The 20,523-nt window shown below is 38.6% G+C and overlaps 1 protein-coding gene across 5 annotated transcripts in view; it reads right to left on the bottom strand.

Annotated features, from left to right (window-relative positions):
• Nucleotides 1–727: 727 nt before the first annotated feature.
• Nucleotides 728–20,523, bottom strand: part of LOC114288084 (5'-3' exonuclease family protein) — a 47,253-nt gene continuing 27,457 nt past the window's right edge. The window contains exons 3-15 of one of the 5 annotated variants that reach the window (XM_082887476.1): nucleotides 18,425–18,548; nucleotides 18,134–18,319; nucleotides 17,731–17,940; nucleotides 17,358–17,532; nucleotides 17,182–17,255; nucleotides 15,977–16,100; nucleotides 5,100–5,293; nucleotides 4,949–5,003; nucleotides 4,311–4,867; nucleotides 4,156–4,207; nucleotides 1,462–1,684; nucleotides 1,191–1,371; nucleotides 728–1,100 (exon numbers count right to left, since the gene is read on the bottom strand). In XM_082887476.1, coding sequence (XP_082743602.1) covers nucleotides 1,290–1,371; nucleotides 1,462–1,684; nucleotides 4,156–4,207; nucleotides 4,311–4,867; nucleotides 4,949–5,003; nucleotides 5,100–5,293; nucleotides 15,977–16,100; nucleotides 17,182–17,255; nucleotides 17,358–17,532; nucleotides 17,731–17,940; nucleotides 18,134–18,319; nucleotides 18,425–18,548 — 2,056 coding nt within the window. In that variant the 3' untranslated portion in view covers nucleotides 728–1,100; nucleotides 1,191–1,289. The remainder of the gene's footprint in view (nucleotides 1,101–1,190; nucleotides 1,372–1,461; nucleotides 1,685–4,155; nucleotides 4,208–4,310; nucleotides 4,868–4,948; nucleotides 5,004–5,099; nucleotides 5,294–15,976; nucleotides 16,101–17,181; nucleotides 17,256–17,357; nucleotides 17,533–17,730; nucleotides 17,941–18,133; nucleotides 18,320–18,424; nucleotides 18,549–20,523) is intronic. The other 4 variants (XM_082887478.1, XM_082887477.1, XM_082887480.1 and 1 more) reach the window with 4 other exon arrangements.

Raw genomic sequence — 20,523 nt, 5'->3', positions numbered from 1 at the left:
CTCAAGTTGGGGAAGGTTTTTTAGTCCCCGTTTGCATTCTTTCTTTTCTATATGTATGGATGTTTATATCACGTGCAAGACGAGGTTACACATAAATATACATAGTTAAACCCATTTCCAAAAACCCCCAAGTCTTTTAAACAATTGGGGACTTAATAACAGCCAATCACTGCATTATGTGAACTTTTCTGACTTTTGTCTTTGTAGCATCATTGTTATAGCTACAAACTTTTACAGTAAACTGGGTCTTGCTAGTCATTGGAAGTGTAAAATTTATTTCTGGTTTTTCTGAGAAAGCAGCCTAACCCAAAGTTCAACAATAATATCCAACTGTACTTGGGTTCTTAAGTTTGATTTGAAAAGGAAAATAATTGGGCCTCCAAAGTTCTTAGGGAAGAAACTAAACAGGATGAGCCCAAATAAACAAAAGCCAACCTTGATTAACGTCAATGTATACAGGGCTTTGCCTTCCACTCCTGTCCACAGACAAGTCATTATTTACGTTTCTCATGGTATAGATTTAGCAGTGATTTGTTTACTGAAACAATAACCATTTGGTCAAAGAGAAATCAACCACTAATTTTCAATAACACAATATCATTACACACCACGCTACCTCAAACTAGGAAAATGTCTTTTGCCCAAAAAGGTTTAATAAACAGAAATTTAGTAATACCACAGTATTCAAACAAGAACCTTTCTAACAGTTCTATCACAATATCAGTCATGCACAAAATTCCGTAAATAGAAAATTGTCATTTAATACAAGCTCTTGATCATTATCCATTAGCATACAAGAATGACAACCTAAAATCTAGGAGTGAAAGAGACTAATTTGACAACAAACAAAATACTTTTAAAGAAAACTGCAATCATTTGAGCCCAGTGAAGCAAGAGGCTACAATGCATACATGGCAACAGTTACAGAGAGAGTACTACATTGTTATTATCCATAAGCTCCAGATAACTGAATATACAAAAACAAGGCATTGCCATATCTCAACCTACAAGCTTATGATGCGAAGGTTGTGAATCACACAGGTGGCAGCATAATCTAAGGCCTCGACAAATCCAAAATGAGTCTTTGATTGTAGTAAGCTCTACATAAAAGATATCAGAAATAGTTTAAACTAACATAAAAGTGGAACGATAAATAAACAAAAAAATAAGAAAGGAAATGCCAAACTTACAGACACCAAAGAATGACAACATTTAAGAGTGTGGCTTTACTAAATTGAAAAACCATGAGTTGTGCCAGAACAAATTTCTGTTTAAATATCTATCCAAGCTTAGCGTCTGCATTGTGCTGAGGAAGCCTTCCGATTAGTTGGTGCATATGCAAATTTGTTTAAATCCACACCAACATTTGACCTTCAACAAACACATACAAATTACTAAGATGCTCATAAAAGGATTTGTTTAGGGGCAATAAACTTTAGCATCAAGGTCAAACAACATTACCTACTAGTACATGTGTTCTGCACATCTTTTAGAGGGGCACGGAGTCCACTAGCATGAGAACCAGATGAGGAGCACCTGAATGATGATATTACAGAAACAAACTTTTCCATTGATTTCTCTGCTATGTCAGAATAATTTGCTAAATGGGAAATGTTACATCCAAACTCCCCTCCTTCAGCCTTTGTCTCTGTAACTGTATCATCAAGGGTAGAAATGCTGTTACCTGAAGCAGAGAATCATATTAAGTCTATTCTCCTAGAGAAACAAATGTTGGAGGCATTACAAAATTGATAACGACAAGATAGAATAATTAAACAAAGTAGATACAGTTAAGAGAATCAAATTATAGTCGAATGCAGTACATGAACACATAAGAAAATTGATGGAATGTTTGCTATGAGGATCAGCCATTCAATATCAAGGATGAAAGCTGGAAATGGCCGCAATGAGTCTGCACCTAGCCAGAGGTTACAACAGCAGCACAAACCTAGCCAAAGCATGTCTCAGCTTAAAATGTCGACCGAATTTCAGCCCTTCTTATTTCCAATATTAAGACAAGTTCAAGGTAGCTTAAAGTGAACAAACCCATGAGAAAAGACAAACAACAAACAAGAAAAAAAACAGTTAAGAGAATCAAAAAAGTTTTAAGCTGAAAAAAGATGATTATCTGGAAGCTGGAGGAGGGATGCTTTTGGTTTTTGCTTTCTGAAAAAGCTGCACCAAACAAAACCTCTGCATTCTTCTCCGGTGACCTCAGCTGTGGTATTGACCTAAGAAAAATAACTTTGAATGGCAAGCGAAGAAAGAGAGAAGGTCGAACTAAGAAGAGGGAGGGAGAAGAACTTAAACAAAGGAGAGAGAAATGAAGAAAGAGACAAGCAAAGGAGAGAAATCAACCCACAATAGCTTTGCTAGGGCATTTGACATGCTTGTTGGCTTCACAAGGGACTTTTGGCAACTTCGCTAGGACTTCAAGAACTTCGAAAGCTTTGCTAGGGCATAATTTCTTCACGATAAAAATGCAAGACCGGCTAGGGTTTACAAACTGTTGTAATCATTTTTTTACTTAGTTTTATTCTTTAAACTTTTCTTTTTTTACACTTTTAAGTCCATTTAAAGGTTTTTAAAATATCATTTTGACACCGCAGTCCACATGTCCTAAACATGTCTCACTTGTCCCCATTGTGTCCGAGGAAAAAAACTGGACCCATCAGACACTAGAAAGCAGCATTCAGATAGATGTTTGTGCTTCAATGCGTAGAATTAAAGAGTCGTTTGCATGACTTTTTCATGATGATTTGAAGGCATATACTTCTCTTGAACCTTAGTTTTCATCTTTAGACATGTACTTATTGATGGCAATTCCAGTGTCTAAATACCTCCTTCAACACCATGCCCACCATATCAATGTCAAACCTACAAGTTTGATCTAGACAAATATCACTCTCTGATCATCCCCTCAATCATACCAATCACAAAAACTCCTCAATCGAAGCAAGCCAATTAGAGAACACCATAGGATCATTTGTTCATTCAAAGTCCGAAACTGTTGCCTCTTCTCTAACCATAGACCCCAGTTTTCCTCACACCAAGGTTAGATTTGCATCACACAATTCACAAGAAAGTTTTAAAACTCTACGCTATTCAAACAAAAGCATTGCATAGCTTTATATACATATTATGGAACTCTTACTAGTAATATGATTTGATTTCCTATTTAAAACTCAACTCCTAGCACCTAGTTTTCCTCACACCAAGGTTAGATTCATCACACAATTCACAAGAAAGCTTTAAAACTCTTAAATAACTCAATGCTATTCAAACAGAAGCATTGCATAGCTTTATATAGCTATTATAGAACTCTTACTAGTAATATGATTTGATTTCCTTTCTAAAACTCAACTCCTAATGTTGCTAGTACTCGTCAACTCCATACTAACATTACTGGCTATTCCCATTCCAATTCTTATCATTGTCATTGCACAATACCCATCCCCATGTCCCCATATCACACTTACATCCACTCTTCCGTACACACTTACATCCATAGATGCTATTCCATACCCTCCTGCCAACAAATCTGGGAAGGCCATACAAGGAAGAAAGCTGACTTCATAAACTATCTGAAATCAAATTAAACCCATAAAATAACAGCTAATCACATAACTTGACCCATATGACAATTCATGGGCAAACCATACAGCCCATGTCCAAAAAATTATGCAAATTAACAAAATACCCCTAACAAAACACTATAAAACATATGGGAAACAAACCAAATAAATATCTAACCTGAATGACTATAAATAAAACTCTACTAAGACCATAAACACGACTATGCTTGGTTTCTATAGGTCCCGCCTTGAAAGCATGACCACATCCGATTTTAATTGCTTCCTTAATCCTTAAATTTACTCTTTCTTGCTCTTCTTGTGGACTATATCACATGGCAAAGGACAAAGTATACAGGGATAAGATAATCACCATCAGTATGTAATTTGATAAATCATGTGTAATCATTTTTTGGGGATTCTGGTATAACCATAGTTTTTTATGCAAATAGAATATATATATATATATATATATATATAATTTGAGTTAAATAAGACATGCATCTGAATTTCTTATCACAAATATCAGGCTTCAGTTTCTAACATATAATTCACTAAATAGCACTTTGACAGTGATACATACTTCGAATTGGAAGAGAAACATTTGTCCGACTGCACTTATAATTCATGTTTTCCTGAAACAAGAGAAAGAAATTGCATGGTATCAATTTGAGACATATTAGTAGAAAAACACAAGAATACAAACCAAGGATATATACACTAAAGTGAAAGCACTACCATTTGATTACTATCAACAGGGGCAACCTTCCTTTTCAGGATTGAGCTGTTAAAGCAGCAATCATCAGAAGAAGCACTCTCAGGAATGGCATTCTCACATGTAGAAGTTGTAAGATCAGCCTTGACTAAGAGTTTCTCTTGTCTGTTGTCTTGATCACTTTCATTTACAGATTTATGTGGAAAATAAGAACTCACCATAGTTTTTCTGTTCTTTATTCTAGTTTTGACCTCACCTGCAACTGAAGCAGACTTATTTTCACAATCAGGATTGACATTCTCACATTTATCTGTGGAGACATCTTCCTTGCCTAAGAGATTTTCATTTTGATTCTCTTCGTCATTTTCCTTTGCCAACTTCTGCTGAAAATATGAACTCCTCACGGTGACCTTGGTATTCTGTATTCTAGTTTCACCCTCATCTACATCTGAGGCAGATTTCCATTCAAACTCCTTGTGCAATGTCATACAAGGTTTATGTGTTGAATGTCTGGACTGTTGCAGCAAAGGATCTTGTGAACTTCTCTCGGCACCCAAAGTATCTTTTTTACCATGCAATCCTAATTAGTTTATGAGCATATAAATTAATATCATTTTATAACTGATCTTTAGGCCCATTTGAGGGGAAGTTATATCCTTACCATCACTTGGAGATTCCAAACTCTCAGGAGATTCTGTCACAACACCATTATCCACCTAAAAGAAAAGATGAAGTTTGGAATAGCATAAGATGAATTCTCACTAACAACTAATATCGATTGAAATGTAGTAGCTCCAAATTGAATAACTCACATAGTCATCTGGAGAAGAGGCTATCGCCAGATATCTGGAGTCAAGCAGGGATGCTGGTGAGCAGTCTGTTTTACAAGCAGCAGCCTCCTTGGTGACATGTTCTACAGGTCTAGAAGTTTCATTTATTGGAGATGGGTGCGTAGGTGCACTTCGAGGGGCCCTAAATCTCCTCTTTGCTTCAAGAGAAGCAAAACCTATAGCTGTTAAAGGAAAACAAATGGCACCACATGCACTAAAAAACAGTGAAAACTATGAGAAACACTAGCTGCACTGATCAGCATCCTCAGAAACATAAATACACATACATGTTGAATATAGGAATTAGAGTATATAGAACCTTTTTATTTTTAGTATTATGTATATAATCTGTGATTGTGCCAATTACTGATTTATTGCCTTATTTATATCGTTTCCTCAATTGTATCTATTATATATAGATGACCTCTACCTCATTCATTGGTAAACCAAATCATTCTTTTCATCCTTTTTGGTATCAGAGCTGAGTTCAGAAACCCTAGTCCTCTGCCCAGCCACTGTCGGCAGCTCTACCCCACTGCCCAGCCACTGTTTCATCTTCTTCCTTCCTTCTTAAGTTCCGACAATCCCCTTCCAGCCCTCTATTTCACCCGACAGCCCCACCCAGCCAACCTAGACCCCCCGAAACCACCTACCCAACCCTCTACACCCCTCGGCAGGCTGCCCTAGTGCTGCGTAGGGTCTTGTTGGCTGCCGACCAGGGTGTTTCATGGCCACAGATGCTTCGACAGCTCTTCTAGGGCAGTTCAGTCCCTGTTTTTCCCTTTCTAGGATGTGGTGCTGATGGTGTGGTGCTGATGTATTAAATACTTTTTTGACCTGTTTTTTTATTTAGTGGACTACCAGATTTGTTCAGTAGCATTTATTTAGACTAGCCGTTGAGCTTTTTCCAGCTTCTCATATTTTTCTAGACTGTGTTGTTATTTTGTGTTTTCCAGCCCTTATTAATCTACCATGATTGATCCAACCCTTGTTGTTGCCCTTATTAATCCACCATGACTGATCCATCCCTTGTTGCTTCTGATATGCCCACCAAACTTATCCCGGTGAATTTTGATTTTTCTCTTTCTTATCACACTACTATTCATCGCATTGCAAGTGTGGTGTTGAATAGAAAAAATTTTGCTGCTTGGAGCTACTCCCTTAAACTTTATTTAGGGGGAAAGGGAAAGGCCCATTGGCTCTCATCTTCTATTCAGCCTCCAGCAACAGATCCTACCCGTGCCTGGTGGGATATAGATAATTACACTATTCTAGGATGGATGTTCAACTCTATGGAGGACTATATTTACCACATGTTTCTTTGTTGCACCACAGTTTCGAGTCTTTGATGTGCCTTGTCTCAGATGTATGCCCATGCTCATAATGATGCTGCATCTTTGAGCTCTATCAAGACATTGCTCGTACCTTCCAGTCTGCTTTGGGTCTCTCAGTGTCAAAGTTCTTTGGATCCCTTCAGGCCCGTTGGGAGGAATTGGCTCAGTATGAGCCCTTGATTGAGTCACCTGCAGATGTTGCTGCTCTTGCGTCCCGTCGCCTTGCCCGCCAGCACCCTTACCAGTTTCTAATGGGTTTAAACTCTGAATTTGAATCTCTTCGAACTTAGATTTTAAACACATCGCCCATGCAATCCCACTATGAGGCAATCACTACCATTGATAGTGATGAGCGTTGTCAACTTCTAGTTCAGCCCACCACTACTCCAGTGACTCCTGTCTTATCTGACCAGATGGCCCTTGCTGCAAACTCTAGTTCTCGGGGTTCTACTAGTTCAATTACCTGTCATCATTGTGGGGCTCCTGGTCAATTCAAGACTCGTTGCTTCAAACTTCATCCTGAGCTGAGGCAACGATCTTCTCACCAACGTGTTTAGATTCCGGGGCTAATGATCATATGATGGATGAGTTTTCCTTTCTTTCATCTCCAGTTCCTACTACTATAGACCAATCTGTTTGTCTTGCTGATAGGTCTTTATCCTCAATTCGTCACAAGGGTCAAGTGTCTTTATCTCCTGATATTACTCTATCCTCAGTTTTGCATATTCCTAATTTTGCATATAATCTACTATCTGTTAGTTGGCTTGCCAAGTCATTCAATTGTGCTATTATTTTCTTACCTTCTTCGTGTCTGTTACAGAACTTGAGTTCGAAGAGGATTTTTGGCAAGGGATATGAGAACGATAGACTTTACTACTTTGGGGATCCATTGGACCAACCTTCTGTTAGAATAATATATGATTATTTGGGTTATTATTTTGTAATTATTTTATGCCTTAGGCCTTCCTTGTAATTATTAATCTTCATTAATATAAATAGGGGATGATATCCTTATCATTAACCCTAATCTTGGTATTTTCTAAATTTATCATGGTATCAGAGCCAAACCTTAAACCTTAAACCCATCTTCCCCAAACAGTTTTGTTACTCACCGGAGCTAGCCGGGGACAACCCACTTCATTCAACTGGGTATTGATGGTCCCCTAGGATGCGGAACATACCTAGGTCTCTCGCAGCTTCCTCGCCAACTGTCCTCTCTGTGATCGACTTCGACTTCTCCTCCATAACAGCATCGTCGATAGCCCTCCTGGCCTAGTCAACTGCCACCGACAGCCCTCCTGGAATAGTTGACTGTTACCAACAGCCCGTTGGCTTCTTGCGACACCTCTGGTGGCCTTTTTCCCTCATCTCTCTCTCTCTGGTTTCGTTTCCTGTTTCTTTTGTTTGTATATATCAATGTTTGACTTGGTCCAGTGTTGAACAATGCTTTTCTAAAATAAAAATAAAAAAAAAAGTATGAATTGTTAATTCTTTAGTGGTCATTGTGTTTGTTTTTCCCTTCCACCACCACCTTTCGAGTTTGTGATTGGCACTAGTTTTGTTAAGGGTTCGGTAATACAATATCTATGGCAGATTCCACTAGTGTGTCGACACCTAAGAGTGAGAGTTCCATTATACCTACTACTATGACTGATAACCCCAACCCTAGTATTAAAATCACTTCTCCATTCAATGGTCAGAACCATCTAACGTGGTCGCAGAGTTTGACTATGTTTTTGAAGAGCAGAGGAAAGATGGGGTATGTTAATGGCAGGATACAGGCACCTAGCACCACTGACTCAGGTTATGACTAATGGGAGATTACCAACTCTTTGATTATGGGTTGGCTTATTCATTCGATGGTACCAAACATTGGCGAGGGCTACTTGTCTATGGAGACTGCCCAAGATGCTTGGAATGCCATGGCTGCTACCTATTCTCGCAAAGGGAATTTCTCCCAAGCATTTGAGTTACGCCGCTCTATTAAGAGCTTTGTTCAGGGGGAGTAGACGGTTCTTCAGTACTTCACCTTCCTCACCAATGGCTGGAAACGCCTTGATCACCTGCAGGATTATAAGCCTGTTTGCATTGCTGATTCCGTCGGGTACAAGAAGTTCATTGCACAAGAAAGGGTCTTCAAGTTTCTAGCCGGTCTCAATGTGGAGTATGATCCGGTTCAGAGTCGGATTTTGAGTATGGACACTCTTCCTTCACTTCAGGAGGCATTTGCCTATGTACAGAATGAAGAGAGTTGCCGGTCTGCTATGATGTCTCCCGTCTCTACTGACCACTCAGCATTACTATCTACCTCTCGAGATGGCCTTAGCCTGACTCCCATCCCTCCGTCTACCGCCAAGGAGTCTGTATTCTGTGATTACTGTAAGAAGCCGTGACATACTCGTGAGACGTGTTGAAAGCTTCATGGGACTCCATCCGGGGGTCAAGGTGATCGGTCTGGTTCTAGAGGAGGTTGGTCAAGCCAGTCTAGAGGACGTGACTCCTATCCCCGAGCTCATCAATCTAGTGCCGTTAATACACTTGATTCTAATTCTGCTTCCGTTGGCCAAGCTTCTGATGATCTCTTTGGCATGACTACTCATGAGCTTGAGGATATTCTGTGTCAATTGCTAGACCGCCGGTCTTCTATACTCTTAGTACATCTTCCTCATCATTTACCCATTCAGGTAACTTAGCCTCTTCTCCTTGTGTTTTCCTGTCTCATAAGTCTTTGCCTTGGATTATTGATTCTGGTGCCTTAGATCATATGTCAGGCTCCTCTGATCTTTTCTCTGCCTATAAGCCCTCTTCAGGTTAGGACAAAGTTAAGATTGCAGATGGTACTGTTTCTTCTATTTCTGGAAAATGTTTAGTCCATGTCACTCCTGCTTTACCTCTCTCTTATGTTCTCCATGTTCCCAATTTCTCTGTTAACCTGCTATTCTTGAGTCGTATTACAAAGCATGTGAATTGTAGTGTGATATTTTTTCCTGATCATTGTCTTTTTCAGGACCTTGTCACGAGGAGGACGATTGGCAGTGGTAGTGCAGAAAATGGTCTCTACTTCCTGGATTAACCGGACAAGCTTGCTTATTCTTCCACCATATGTCCTACTACCACCGATGACATATGGTTGTGGCATCAACGTCTTGGGCATCCTTCTTTTTATTTACTTAAACATTTATTTCCATCTGTTTTTTCCAACAACAATGTGTCTGAATTTCTGAGTCTTGTCAACTTGGCAAACAACAAAGAGCTTCTTTTGCTCCCAGTTTTAATAAAAGTTTAGTTCTTTTCTCATTAATACATTCTGATGTTTGGGGTTCATCTCGTGCTGTGTCTGTAAAAGGTCATCATTGGTTTGTTACATTTATTGATGATTTTTCTCGTACTACTTGAGTGTATCTCATGAAAGACAAAAGTGAGGTTTTCTCTGTGTTCCGTAATTTTCATAAGATGATTTGTACTCATTTGGAACCACTGTCAAAATATTCCGTTCTGATAATGGAGGTGAATACATCGATTCTGGGTTAAGGCAATATTTTTCTACTCATGGCATTATCCATCAGACCTCTTGTACCGATACCCCTCAACAAAATAGGGTGGCGGAATGCAAGAATTGCCATCTTCTTGACATGGCTCAGTGCATATGTTTTTCTATAAGTGTGTCTCGGTCCTACTGGGGCGACGTTGTTCTCACCGCTGCCCATCTTATTAATCGTCTTCCTACTAAGGTCTTGCAAAAACAAACTCCTCTTCAAGTTCTCCTAGGTTCCCCGTCCTTGTTTTCTATTCCTCCTAAAATACTTGGTTGTGTTTGTTTTGTCCATAATCACTCTCCTACTCGTGGTATGTTGGACCCTCGTTCCCTCAAATGTGTTTTCCTTTGGTACTCTCCTACTCAAAAAGGATATAAGTGTTACCACCCTCCTTCTCATAAGTGGTTTGTGTCCATGGACGTCACATTCTTTGAGTCCCAGTCCTATTTCTTGTCCTCTCCGATATCACAGTCCTCCCTTCAGGGGGAGCCTTGGTGTGAAGTGATTCCTGTGGTGGAACCAGTTGTTCTTGCACCACCATCTCATATTGGGACTACAGAACCCAATGTCACCAAGGATAGGGAAGGACAAGTTTAGGTCAGGGACAAAGACAGACAGAAAGTTAACTGGATACAAGAGACCAATTCTGCTCCTTCACTGTCATCTCCTGCTTCTGATAAGAGTCCAGGCAACTTTGAATCTCTTGAGTCCATTGATCTTGATGTTCCGATTGCCAAGAGAAAGGGTGTGAGGTCGTGTACTCAACATCCTATCTCACATGTTATGTCCTGCTCTCATTTGTCGTCCTCATATAGAGCGTTTGTGTCCAATATTTCCTCTGTTAGCATTCCTAACCATGTTCAGGATACTCTTGCTACCTCTGAGTGGAAACTTGCTATGATTGAGTAAATGAAAGCACTTAAGAAGAATGGTAATTGGGAATTGACGGAGTTACCTAAGGACAAACGACCTGTGGAATGCAAATGGGTGTATACTGTGAAACACAAAACGGATGGTTCTATTGAGCATTACAAGGCTAGACTTGTGGCAAAAAGGTTCACTCAGACGTATGGCGTTGACTATCAGAAGACCTTTGCACCCGTGGCTAAGATGAATTCAATCAGAATGCTTCTCTTTAGCAGCTAATCTAGATTGGCCACTTCATCAGTTTGACGTAAAGAATGCCTTTCTCCATGGTAACCTCGAAGAAGAGGTATATATGGACATTCCCCATGGTTTTGAGGATCATCAGACATAAGGCAAAGTATGTAGGCTTCGGAAGTCATTATATGGTCTCAAGCAGTCTCCGAGAACTTGGTTTGAGAGATTCACTCAAGCTATGCTTAAATATGGCTTCAAACAGAGTCAGGCAGATCACACCTTGTTTGTGAAACATTCCTTACTTGGTAAGACTACAGCACTCATTGTTTATGTAGATGACATAGTTCTTACGAGTGATGATAGTGAGGAAATTTCTCTATTGAAGAAATATTTAACTAGTGAGTTTGAAATCAAAGACTTGGGGAGCTTGAAGTATTTTCTAGGAATTGAAGTTGCTCGCTCCAAGGATGGGATATTTATCTCACAAAGGAAGTATGTGCTTGATCTATTGAAAGAAACTGGGATGCTTGGCTGCAAGGCCTGTGACACTCCACTAGAACTCAATCAGAAACTGGGGGATGATGAAGGGGGAGCAGCTATTGACAGGGAGAGCTATCAGCGATTAGTGGGTAAACTCATTTACCTATCTCACTCTCGTCCTAATATTGTTGTTGCTGTCAGTGTGGTTAGCCAGTTTATGTATGCTTCTCATCAGATTCACTTCGAGGCTGTCATGAGAATTTTGAGGTACTTGAAGTCTGCTCCTGGTAAGGGTCTTTATTTTTCAAGGTATGATCATCTTCGTGTGGAAGCCTATACAGATGCTGACTGGGCTGGATCAATGACTGATAGGAGATCGACTTCAGGGTATTGCACCTTTGTTAGAGGCAACCTAGTTACTTGAAGAAGTAAGAAACATAATGTGGCTTCCAGGTCAAGTGCAGAAGCTGAGTTTAGAGTTATGACACAAGGAGTGTGTGAGCTCTTATGGATCAAGTTATTGTTGAGTGATCTAGGTATTGATCAGACGGACTCCATGCGGTTATACTGTGATAATAAGGCCACTATCAACATCGCTCACAATCCGGTTCAACATGACAGGACAAAACATGAGATTGATTGCCACTTCATTAAGGAAAAACTCACTCGTGGCACAATATGTACTCCCTTTGTGCAGTCTGGTGAACAACTTGCTGACATCCTCACCAAGGGAGTTGGAAGTAAGCCATTTCATGACATCTTAGGCAAACTGGGCATGAGAGATATCTTTGCACCAACTTAAGGGGGAGTGTTAGACTAATTTATGATTATTTGGGTTTTTATTTTGTAATTATTTTATACCTTAGGACTTCCTTGTAATTATTAATCTTCATTAATATAAATAGGGGATAATATCCTAATCATTAACCCTAATCTTGGTATTTTCTAAATCTATCACCTTCTTCTACTTTAGCTAGTTTTCAAGCATTTGTTTTGCATGCTTCTATATCTTGTGTTTTTAATAATGTTCAAACTTTAGAATTGTAGCATGCACGTATAGGCCATGTCAATTTTTAATACTTATGTCAGTTTTTTCCTTTATTAAATAAAGCTTGCAAAGATTCTAAGTTTCATTACGTGGTTTGCGAATTATTTAACCATACTCGTACCAGTTACATACCTTATATGACTCATACCCCTAGTGCTTTTGACCTTATACATTCCAATGTTTGAGGTCTGTCTCTTGTTCCTAATTTTTCTGCCTATAGATATTATGTCACCTTTATTGATGATCACAATAGATGCACTTGAGTATATTTGTTGCGTCGTAAGTCAGACATGTTTCTCATTTTTGTTCAGTTTTTGCAAATGGTCAAGACTCAGTTTCGTACAGTTGTTAGGAATATCCATTCTGATAATGGTGAGGAATGTATTTCCAATGCTTTTCGTTCCCATCTTAATCAGGCTGGTATTCTTCAACTTATGTATCCACGGACTCCTGAGCAAAATAGTGTTGTTGAATGTAAAAACCGTCATATTAATCTGTTGTGCGGTGCCTCCTTTGTGGTATGAGTGTCCCTAAGTCCTATTGGCATACGGCTATCCTCACCGCTATCTATCTTATTAATTGGACTCCTAGTCGTGTGTTACAGGGTCTTACCTAGTTTCATGTTCTTATGCCCCACACTACTCTATATCCTCTCGTACCCCGTGTCTTTGGGTGTAACTGTTTTGTTCAGGATCGGAATCCTACTCGTACAAAGTTAGACGACACGTCTATTCGTTGGGTCTTTTTGAGGTATTCTTGCATGTCAAAAGGTATAAGTGTTTTGATCCTGTGTCTTGTCACTTCCACCACACTTTGGATGTCACTTTTTGTGAGGATCTCCCATTTTTTGGTACTAACCCTCCTTTGCAGGCTTCCACTCCCGTTACTTCTAGTGTTCGCCCTATTCCTATTTTAGACGAGGTTACAGATGAGGTTGTCCCCCCTCCTCATTCTCCACCTTCGCCTCCTTCACCCCTATTACCTCTCCGATCTATGGGTCAGGTACTTCTTCTCCTTTACATACATCCCCTCCACCTTCTCATCGTAATCTCCCTCAAGATCGACATTCTCCAAATCGTTGGGGTTATTTGAGTAGTACTAATCATCCCATTTCCCATTATATTTCATATGACAAGGTCTCCTCTACCTATTGCTCTTTTCTTGGCAAGCTTGAATCAAAGGCCATTCCTCGTTCTGTGTAAGAGGCCCTTCAGAATCCTAAATGAGTGGAGGCTATGCAAGCTAAGATAACAGCTTTAGAACAGAATCATACTTGGCATCTGGTTCCTTTACCTTCTGGCGAGAGTACTGTCGGTTGCAAATGGATATTCACTATTAAATATCTAGTTGATGGCTCTGTTGACCGTTACAAAGCCCGCTTGGTGGCCAATGGCTTCACCCAAGTTCCTAACAAGGATTTAGAGCCACTTTTGCACCTATTGCCAAGCTTACCTCAGTTCATCTTCTCATCTCTCTTGCAGCATCCCATTCTTGGCCTCTTTATCAGCTTGATGTCAAGAATGCCTTTCATAGGGATCTTCTTGAGACGATTTATATGGCACCTTCTCCTGGTTTTCGGGCTGAGGGGGAGTATTTGAGAAAAGTGCGTTGATTGCACAAGTCTTTGTATGGCTTGAAACAGCCTCCACGAGTTTGGTTTAGTCATTTTAGTTCTATCACCATCTCTATTGGGTTTGTTCAGTGCCACTTAGACCATACTTGCTTCATCCGTCATAATTCAGCCAGTCAGTGTATAGTCTTGCTGGTTTATCTGGATGATATTATTCTCACAAGTGATGATTCTATAGGCATTAATTAAGTAAAAAGGAATGTAGGACATACCTTTGATATTAAAGTTTGGGGAGTCTCAATTATTTTCTTGGGATTGAGGTGGCTCGCTCACAGCAGGGAATTTTCTTATCTCAGAGAAAGTACACTCTTGACCTACTTCAATATACTAGTATGTTAGGGTGTAAACTTGTTTCCACTCCTATGGATCCCAATGTCAAGCTCACATCAGAGTCTAGCGAGTTGTCAGAGGACTCAGGCATGTATCAACGTCTTGTTCAACATCTAATTTATTTGACCAACACTAGACCCGAATTGACATTTGCGGTCAATGTTGTTAGACAATTCATGCATGCACCTCATATAGAACATCTTGATGCGGTTCATCACATTTTGAGATATTAGAAGACCTCTCCTAGCTTGGGATTATTCTTTACAACCACTTCTCAATCTAGGCTCTCTTGTTTCACCAATGTTGACTATGCAAGATTTAGAATTGATCGGCGTTCTACTTTTGGCTTCTATACTTTCTATGGTGATCATCTTATATCATGGTAGAGTAAAAAGTAGGCAATTGTTTCTAGATCTTCTACAGAAACTGAGTATCGAGCTATGGCACAGGGAACATGTGAGATTCTATGGCTTCATTCTATCCTAGCATAGTTGGGTTTTGAGGAAACTGGTCCTCCCTCCTTATTTTGTGACAACAAGTCTATTGTTATGCTATCCTATAATTCTGTCCTTCATGAGCGTACTAAGCATACAGAGGTTGATATTCATTTCATTCAAGAAAACATTCGGACTGGTATTGTGAGTCCATCATTTGTCTCTTCCTGTCAGCAGTTAGCAGATATGTTCACAAAGTACGTAGGACCGACATTGCTCCAGTCATCCATTGGCAAGCTGTGATTGTTGAATATCTTCACATCAGCTTAAGGGGAAGTGTTGAATATAGAAATTAAAGTATATAGAACCTTTTTATTTTTAATATTATGTATATAATCTGTGATTATGCCAATCACTGATTTATTGCCTTATTTATATCGTTTCCTAAATTGTATCATAAATCTATTATATATACATGGCCTCTACCTCATTCATTGGTAAGCCAAAACATTCTTTTCATCATTTTATACACATCTGTGATTTCTAATGGATCCTTGGTCATGTCAACAATATAACTGCACCATCAGCATGCTTTTTTGTGCTATAACTTTCAAGTGAAGAGTGTACACTGGCACCTTCTAGACTTCAACCATGCTATAGTCATTTTTCTTCAATGCAGTAAAATCATCATAAACAAAATATACAGCTGCTATGTATTATGATAACAGGACATATCAGCAGTACATAGGGTACGATCCATCAGAAATTGTCTAATTCACTATGAGAATGGTATCTTTAGGTCTTCTAGAGGAAGCATTTGGGTTGAAATTAAGAAATCAACTGCAATATGGTAGCTGTAAAACAAAAATCAACTGAAACAAACAAAACTTCAGTAATTTTTGGGCAGTACTATTTCAAAAACTGAAGTAGCATCCTTAAAGCTAAAAAATTAGACAAAATGGATACAAAAGTAGTTTGTAAGAAGATTTTTCCGCGCAGGCAAATCTAGCTTTTTCCTTTCACCTTCAGGTTTAAAATCTTTCAGATGGTAAGTTCTATCGACCACCAAACCAGCACCATTGTTCACTTCCTGTTTTTCAAAAGATGTAAGATTCAAGAACAAAACCGTAGGTTTTATTTGCAATATGGTATGATGATGCCATCCACATCAAATTAAATTACAAAGATGTTATTCTTCTTCCAAAAAACATTTCTGTCATTTTCCAAACATACACCCCTTAATACAACTTTAGTTTCACAATCACTTTGGTAAAGATTTAACAACTTTCACTACCACAAAAGAAGCGAGCATGTCTGGAAAGAAAATAAATAAAATACTTAGAAGGCTTCATCCCTGTAACAATTTGGTGACAGCTTTGTGACACAAAACATGAAACAGAAAACTTTGAAAAAGTTTTTGAATAGGAATAACAAAATTTAAAATTGAAACACATCACTGTATATAGTCATACAGAGTTGATAACAATCAAGGAGGCAGCCCTTGAACATAGTGTTCTTTCTGGAATTCATTCCACTATGGACTGTAGTGCAAATCTGTCTTCCCATCTAAAATAGCTCTAGATGGGGACAAATGTTAAAATAAAATTAAAAAACTATGTATCCTACCCAGGTTTGGATAAAGCCTTTGTTGAGTTCGTCATCCTATCCTATATGTTTATCTTATTCACAAATAATTTCACACACCAATATGGCTGTAAACAACTTATCCTTGGTTTACGTATACTCCCAGCACAAAAGGTTCACATGAGTTGAACTAAAGCAAATTATGCATATTGCACCAGGGCAGAGTGGCATGAAGAATTCATCCTCACAATTGAACTAAAGGAAATTATGCATATTTCTGCAGGGCTGAATGACATGAAGAAGTGCACTTTCACCTATTACACCAATATGGTTGTAAACAATTCATCCTCATAATTTTGTTAAAGTATACACCCTGCACAAAACGTTCACCTGAGTTGAACTAAAGGAAATTATGCATATTCCCCAGAGAAGAAGAAGAGACATGATGAAGTAGAAGTGATGTGAAAGCAAAACCAATATTTTTTATGCCAGAGAAACATATGTTGCTTAGGACATAAAAATATTAAAGAATCAGAAAATAAGTTCTTACTGCTGTTCCAAGGAGGGAAAAAAATTAAAAATGTTACCTGAAATGGCATTCTAGTAAAAGGGTCAATATCACCTCTTGCTATACCTTTTGCTATATGTTGAGGTATCGATGTGTCCCTTGTTAAGGTTTGATAATACAAAAAAAACTGAGACATAGTGGAACCGCATATGTAGCAGAGCATCAAATTACTATTAGCATTAAATCAAGGATATGGGCCTAAGAAGTCTAAATCATCGCCAACATTGTCAGGTAGGTCAGACAAATGTACAATATCTTCGATCGTAGGGTCATAAACTCGTTGATGCTGGAAAGTCAGTATAGCTTTCTTAAATGATTCTTCATAGCTAGGAGACACAGCAACTGTGCTGTATTTTAAATGCTTGATTACCTGTAATTGATAGTTGATCAAACTCAATCAGAGCTCACCAGCAAATACAAGGAAACAATACATTACATTGGCAGAGATTATCTGCAAACCAAATCCAACCCTAAGCATTGCTTTACTTTAATCGACACTAGAAAAACAGCATTTCTTGACCTATCAAGTAAACATGTGCAAGTATTAGGTTCCTTGTCAATGACTCACCTTTTCATGACATTTGAACTTTTTCACTAGTGCATGAGCCTTTTTCAAGCCCATTCCAGGCAACGACTGCAAATAGTCACACCCACTCAGAATACACATCTCAAGAAGCATCTGCTTAGTAAATCCTGTAAGATTCAGTTCACTGTTCTGTTGTAGCATAGAGTATCGAAATTCAACACCTTGCCCAAACTTGTCCATCTTGTAGATGATCTAGATTTATGACATGATTAAAGTATCCATCAAAAAACTTTGCAATAAGAAGGAAAAATAGGAAAAGGATTCTGTTTACACTACAAAACAGAAACAGAAACAGAAATTAAAGTAATAAGCATACAAGGGCCAGCAAAAGAATGACAACTATATCATGTTTAGAGTAAACTCTCTGAACTAATCAAAAACTTACTCTGGGACAACCAAAAGCAATGAGGTCTGAGTCCTCAGTTACAACTGCATCAACCATTTTGCTGACTGCCAAAAACGTCATTTGGGCATCTGCCTCGTAAGGAGCCACAACATAACCCACATTCTCTTGCTTTAAGACCTTCAACACACAACCATGTAATGGAAAAAGAGAAAACATCATGTTTTGCTACAAAGAAAAAAGATATATTTAAGATAATATCCTGTGAAGCTGTCATTTAATCCATGTGGAGTCAGTTTATAATAATGTCAAAAGAGCAATGCCTGTTACTACCTGAATTAGTTCATATGCCACTGAAGGTGAGATATCAACAGCCTTCTGATAGCACTTATAAGCAGCAGCATTATTGCCATTTGATTCATGCTCAATAGCCCGCGCAAGGTTTTCCTTCCTTGCTCTGTTTTCAAGGAATACACAACTTATCAATAGTTCAAGGCCTACCATTGCTCCAAGTGTTGACCATCAAAACTAAGCAATTTCCTTTCCAGCAAAATAAGCACTTGATCTTTATTAAAGCAAAACTCTCAGGATCTAACAATTCTTGAAAAAGTAAAACAAATATCAAAGAGAAGCTAAAACACAACTAGAGTAGAAAAGGAAAGCAATTTGGCTGTTTCTACAATATGTGAAAAGTAGAAAAGATACCACAAGAGGATGTCAAATAGAACCAGAGTCAAAAGGACAGCAGTTTGCCTGCGTCCACAATAAACATAGAAGGTTTTCAGTCCACTCAGGTCAGAATGCTTCTCTCACCTTTTTTTTTTTTTTTTTTTTTTTTTTGGATCAGCAACAAAATGATATTTTATTGATGAAAAAAGGAAAACAGAAGCAGAGAAGAAGTCCTCTTAAATGAAGACAATTGTTAAATCAAAAAAGAACCTAAACATCACAAACAGCTTTCCAATATTCAGAAATTATAAAAAAAAAAAAAAAAAATAGAACCTCTTTAAAAGAGGGGGAGGTAGGCACCCAAAACAACAAATGAAACTTTTATCCCACCATGAATCAACATTCTCAACCTTGTCCTCGAAAATCCTTGCATTCCTTTCCAACCATAAACTCCAAAAAATTGCAAAAACAACACATCTCCACATAACTTTCGCTCTTTTCTTGAAACCAAATCGTCGAAAATCAATTAATACCAATTGAGCACTTCCGCTTCTCTCACCATCACTCTCTCAAACTTCAAAGGAGGTCTCACACAACCCTACAAATTGCTCTTAGGGATAATATAAAATAATTAAACATAAAGATAGACTTTACACTCAACAAAGCCCCAACAATTTGGTTTAACTACACAAGTCCACTACAACTCCAGTCATTGTTACTGCTCACGAATACTGTTTATATTGCCCAGAGCAGCCCAAAACAGTCCCTTAAACCATCTCTTTTCATTCCCTTTTTTACTCCATTCAAACCCTATAACTAATTTTTATCACTTTTTCTGCCACAAACCATCGATTTCCGTCCTAAATAGAGCCATTTGTTGTAGCATTGCATTAATTGGGGCTCACTAATTGTATGAGACCCCACACTCATTCTACATCAAAATGCAAGTTCCAGATAGGCCCTGTTTGGTAGGGCTTATTTCCAGCTTATTTCAATTTTTAGCTTAATTTAAGCTATTTTGATGTGTTTGGTTCAGCTTCACAATATAACTTATAGTTTTTTGTAAATCAAAAATCAACTTATTCTTTGAGTGGGGGAGGAGAAGCTTAATTTATAAGTCAAAAATCAGTTTATGTTCACAGCTATAAGCAATAAGCTATAAGCTGTTAGGCTATAAGTTATAATCACTTTCCCACAGCTCTACCAAACGGGGTCATAATCCTAATAACATCCACAAGAGAAAAGCTCAATGAACTAGTGATTATATCAAGCGAGAAGATGCACTTGTGACCATTGCTCCTTGTCTAACCATAATGCAAAAAGGAAGAGCTTAAAAAGGTCATACCCAGTGCACAACACTCCCACTTAACATGTTTCATTCTTTGAAGACTCGTATGTTTTAGTTTAAAGTGTCTCTAGACTCCCTCTCTACATCTGATCGAGGTGGAGTGTCACGGGGCAAGGCTTGTAGGCAACCAATTCACAAGCACACCTCGTGTGAACAAGTCCCGTTACGCAAGCCCGCCAAGCTCAAGACACCTCCGAAGCAAGTAAACAAGTGAACAATCAAAACAGCACAATAAACAAATACAATCTAATGTACAATTGGAGTTACAAACTAGAAACAAAAGAGCATCATTTCATTGACAAAAGAGTGTATTACAATGCCTTAACAATGCACAAACGTGCAACAAAAGTAGGCCTAAAACAACTCCAAGTAGGGATAAATTAAGGCACAGGTGGTCTCATTCATCACCTGGGTA

The sequence above is a fragment of the Camellia sinensis genome, chromosome 9 (genome assembly GCF_055761805.1).
Source record: "Camellia sinensis isolate YWXY chromosome 9, ASM5576180v1, whole genome shotgun sequence".
NCBI classification, from domain to species: Eukaryota; Viridiplantae; Streptophyta; class Magnoliopsida; order Ericales; family Theaceae; genus Camellia; species Camellia sinensis.
The sequence above is the reverse complement of the archived record's forward strand: the minus strand, read 5'-3'. Positions and strand labels throughout refer to the sequence as shown.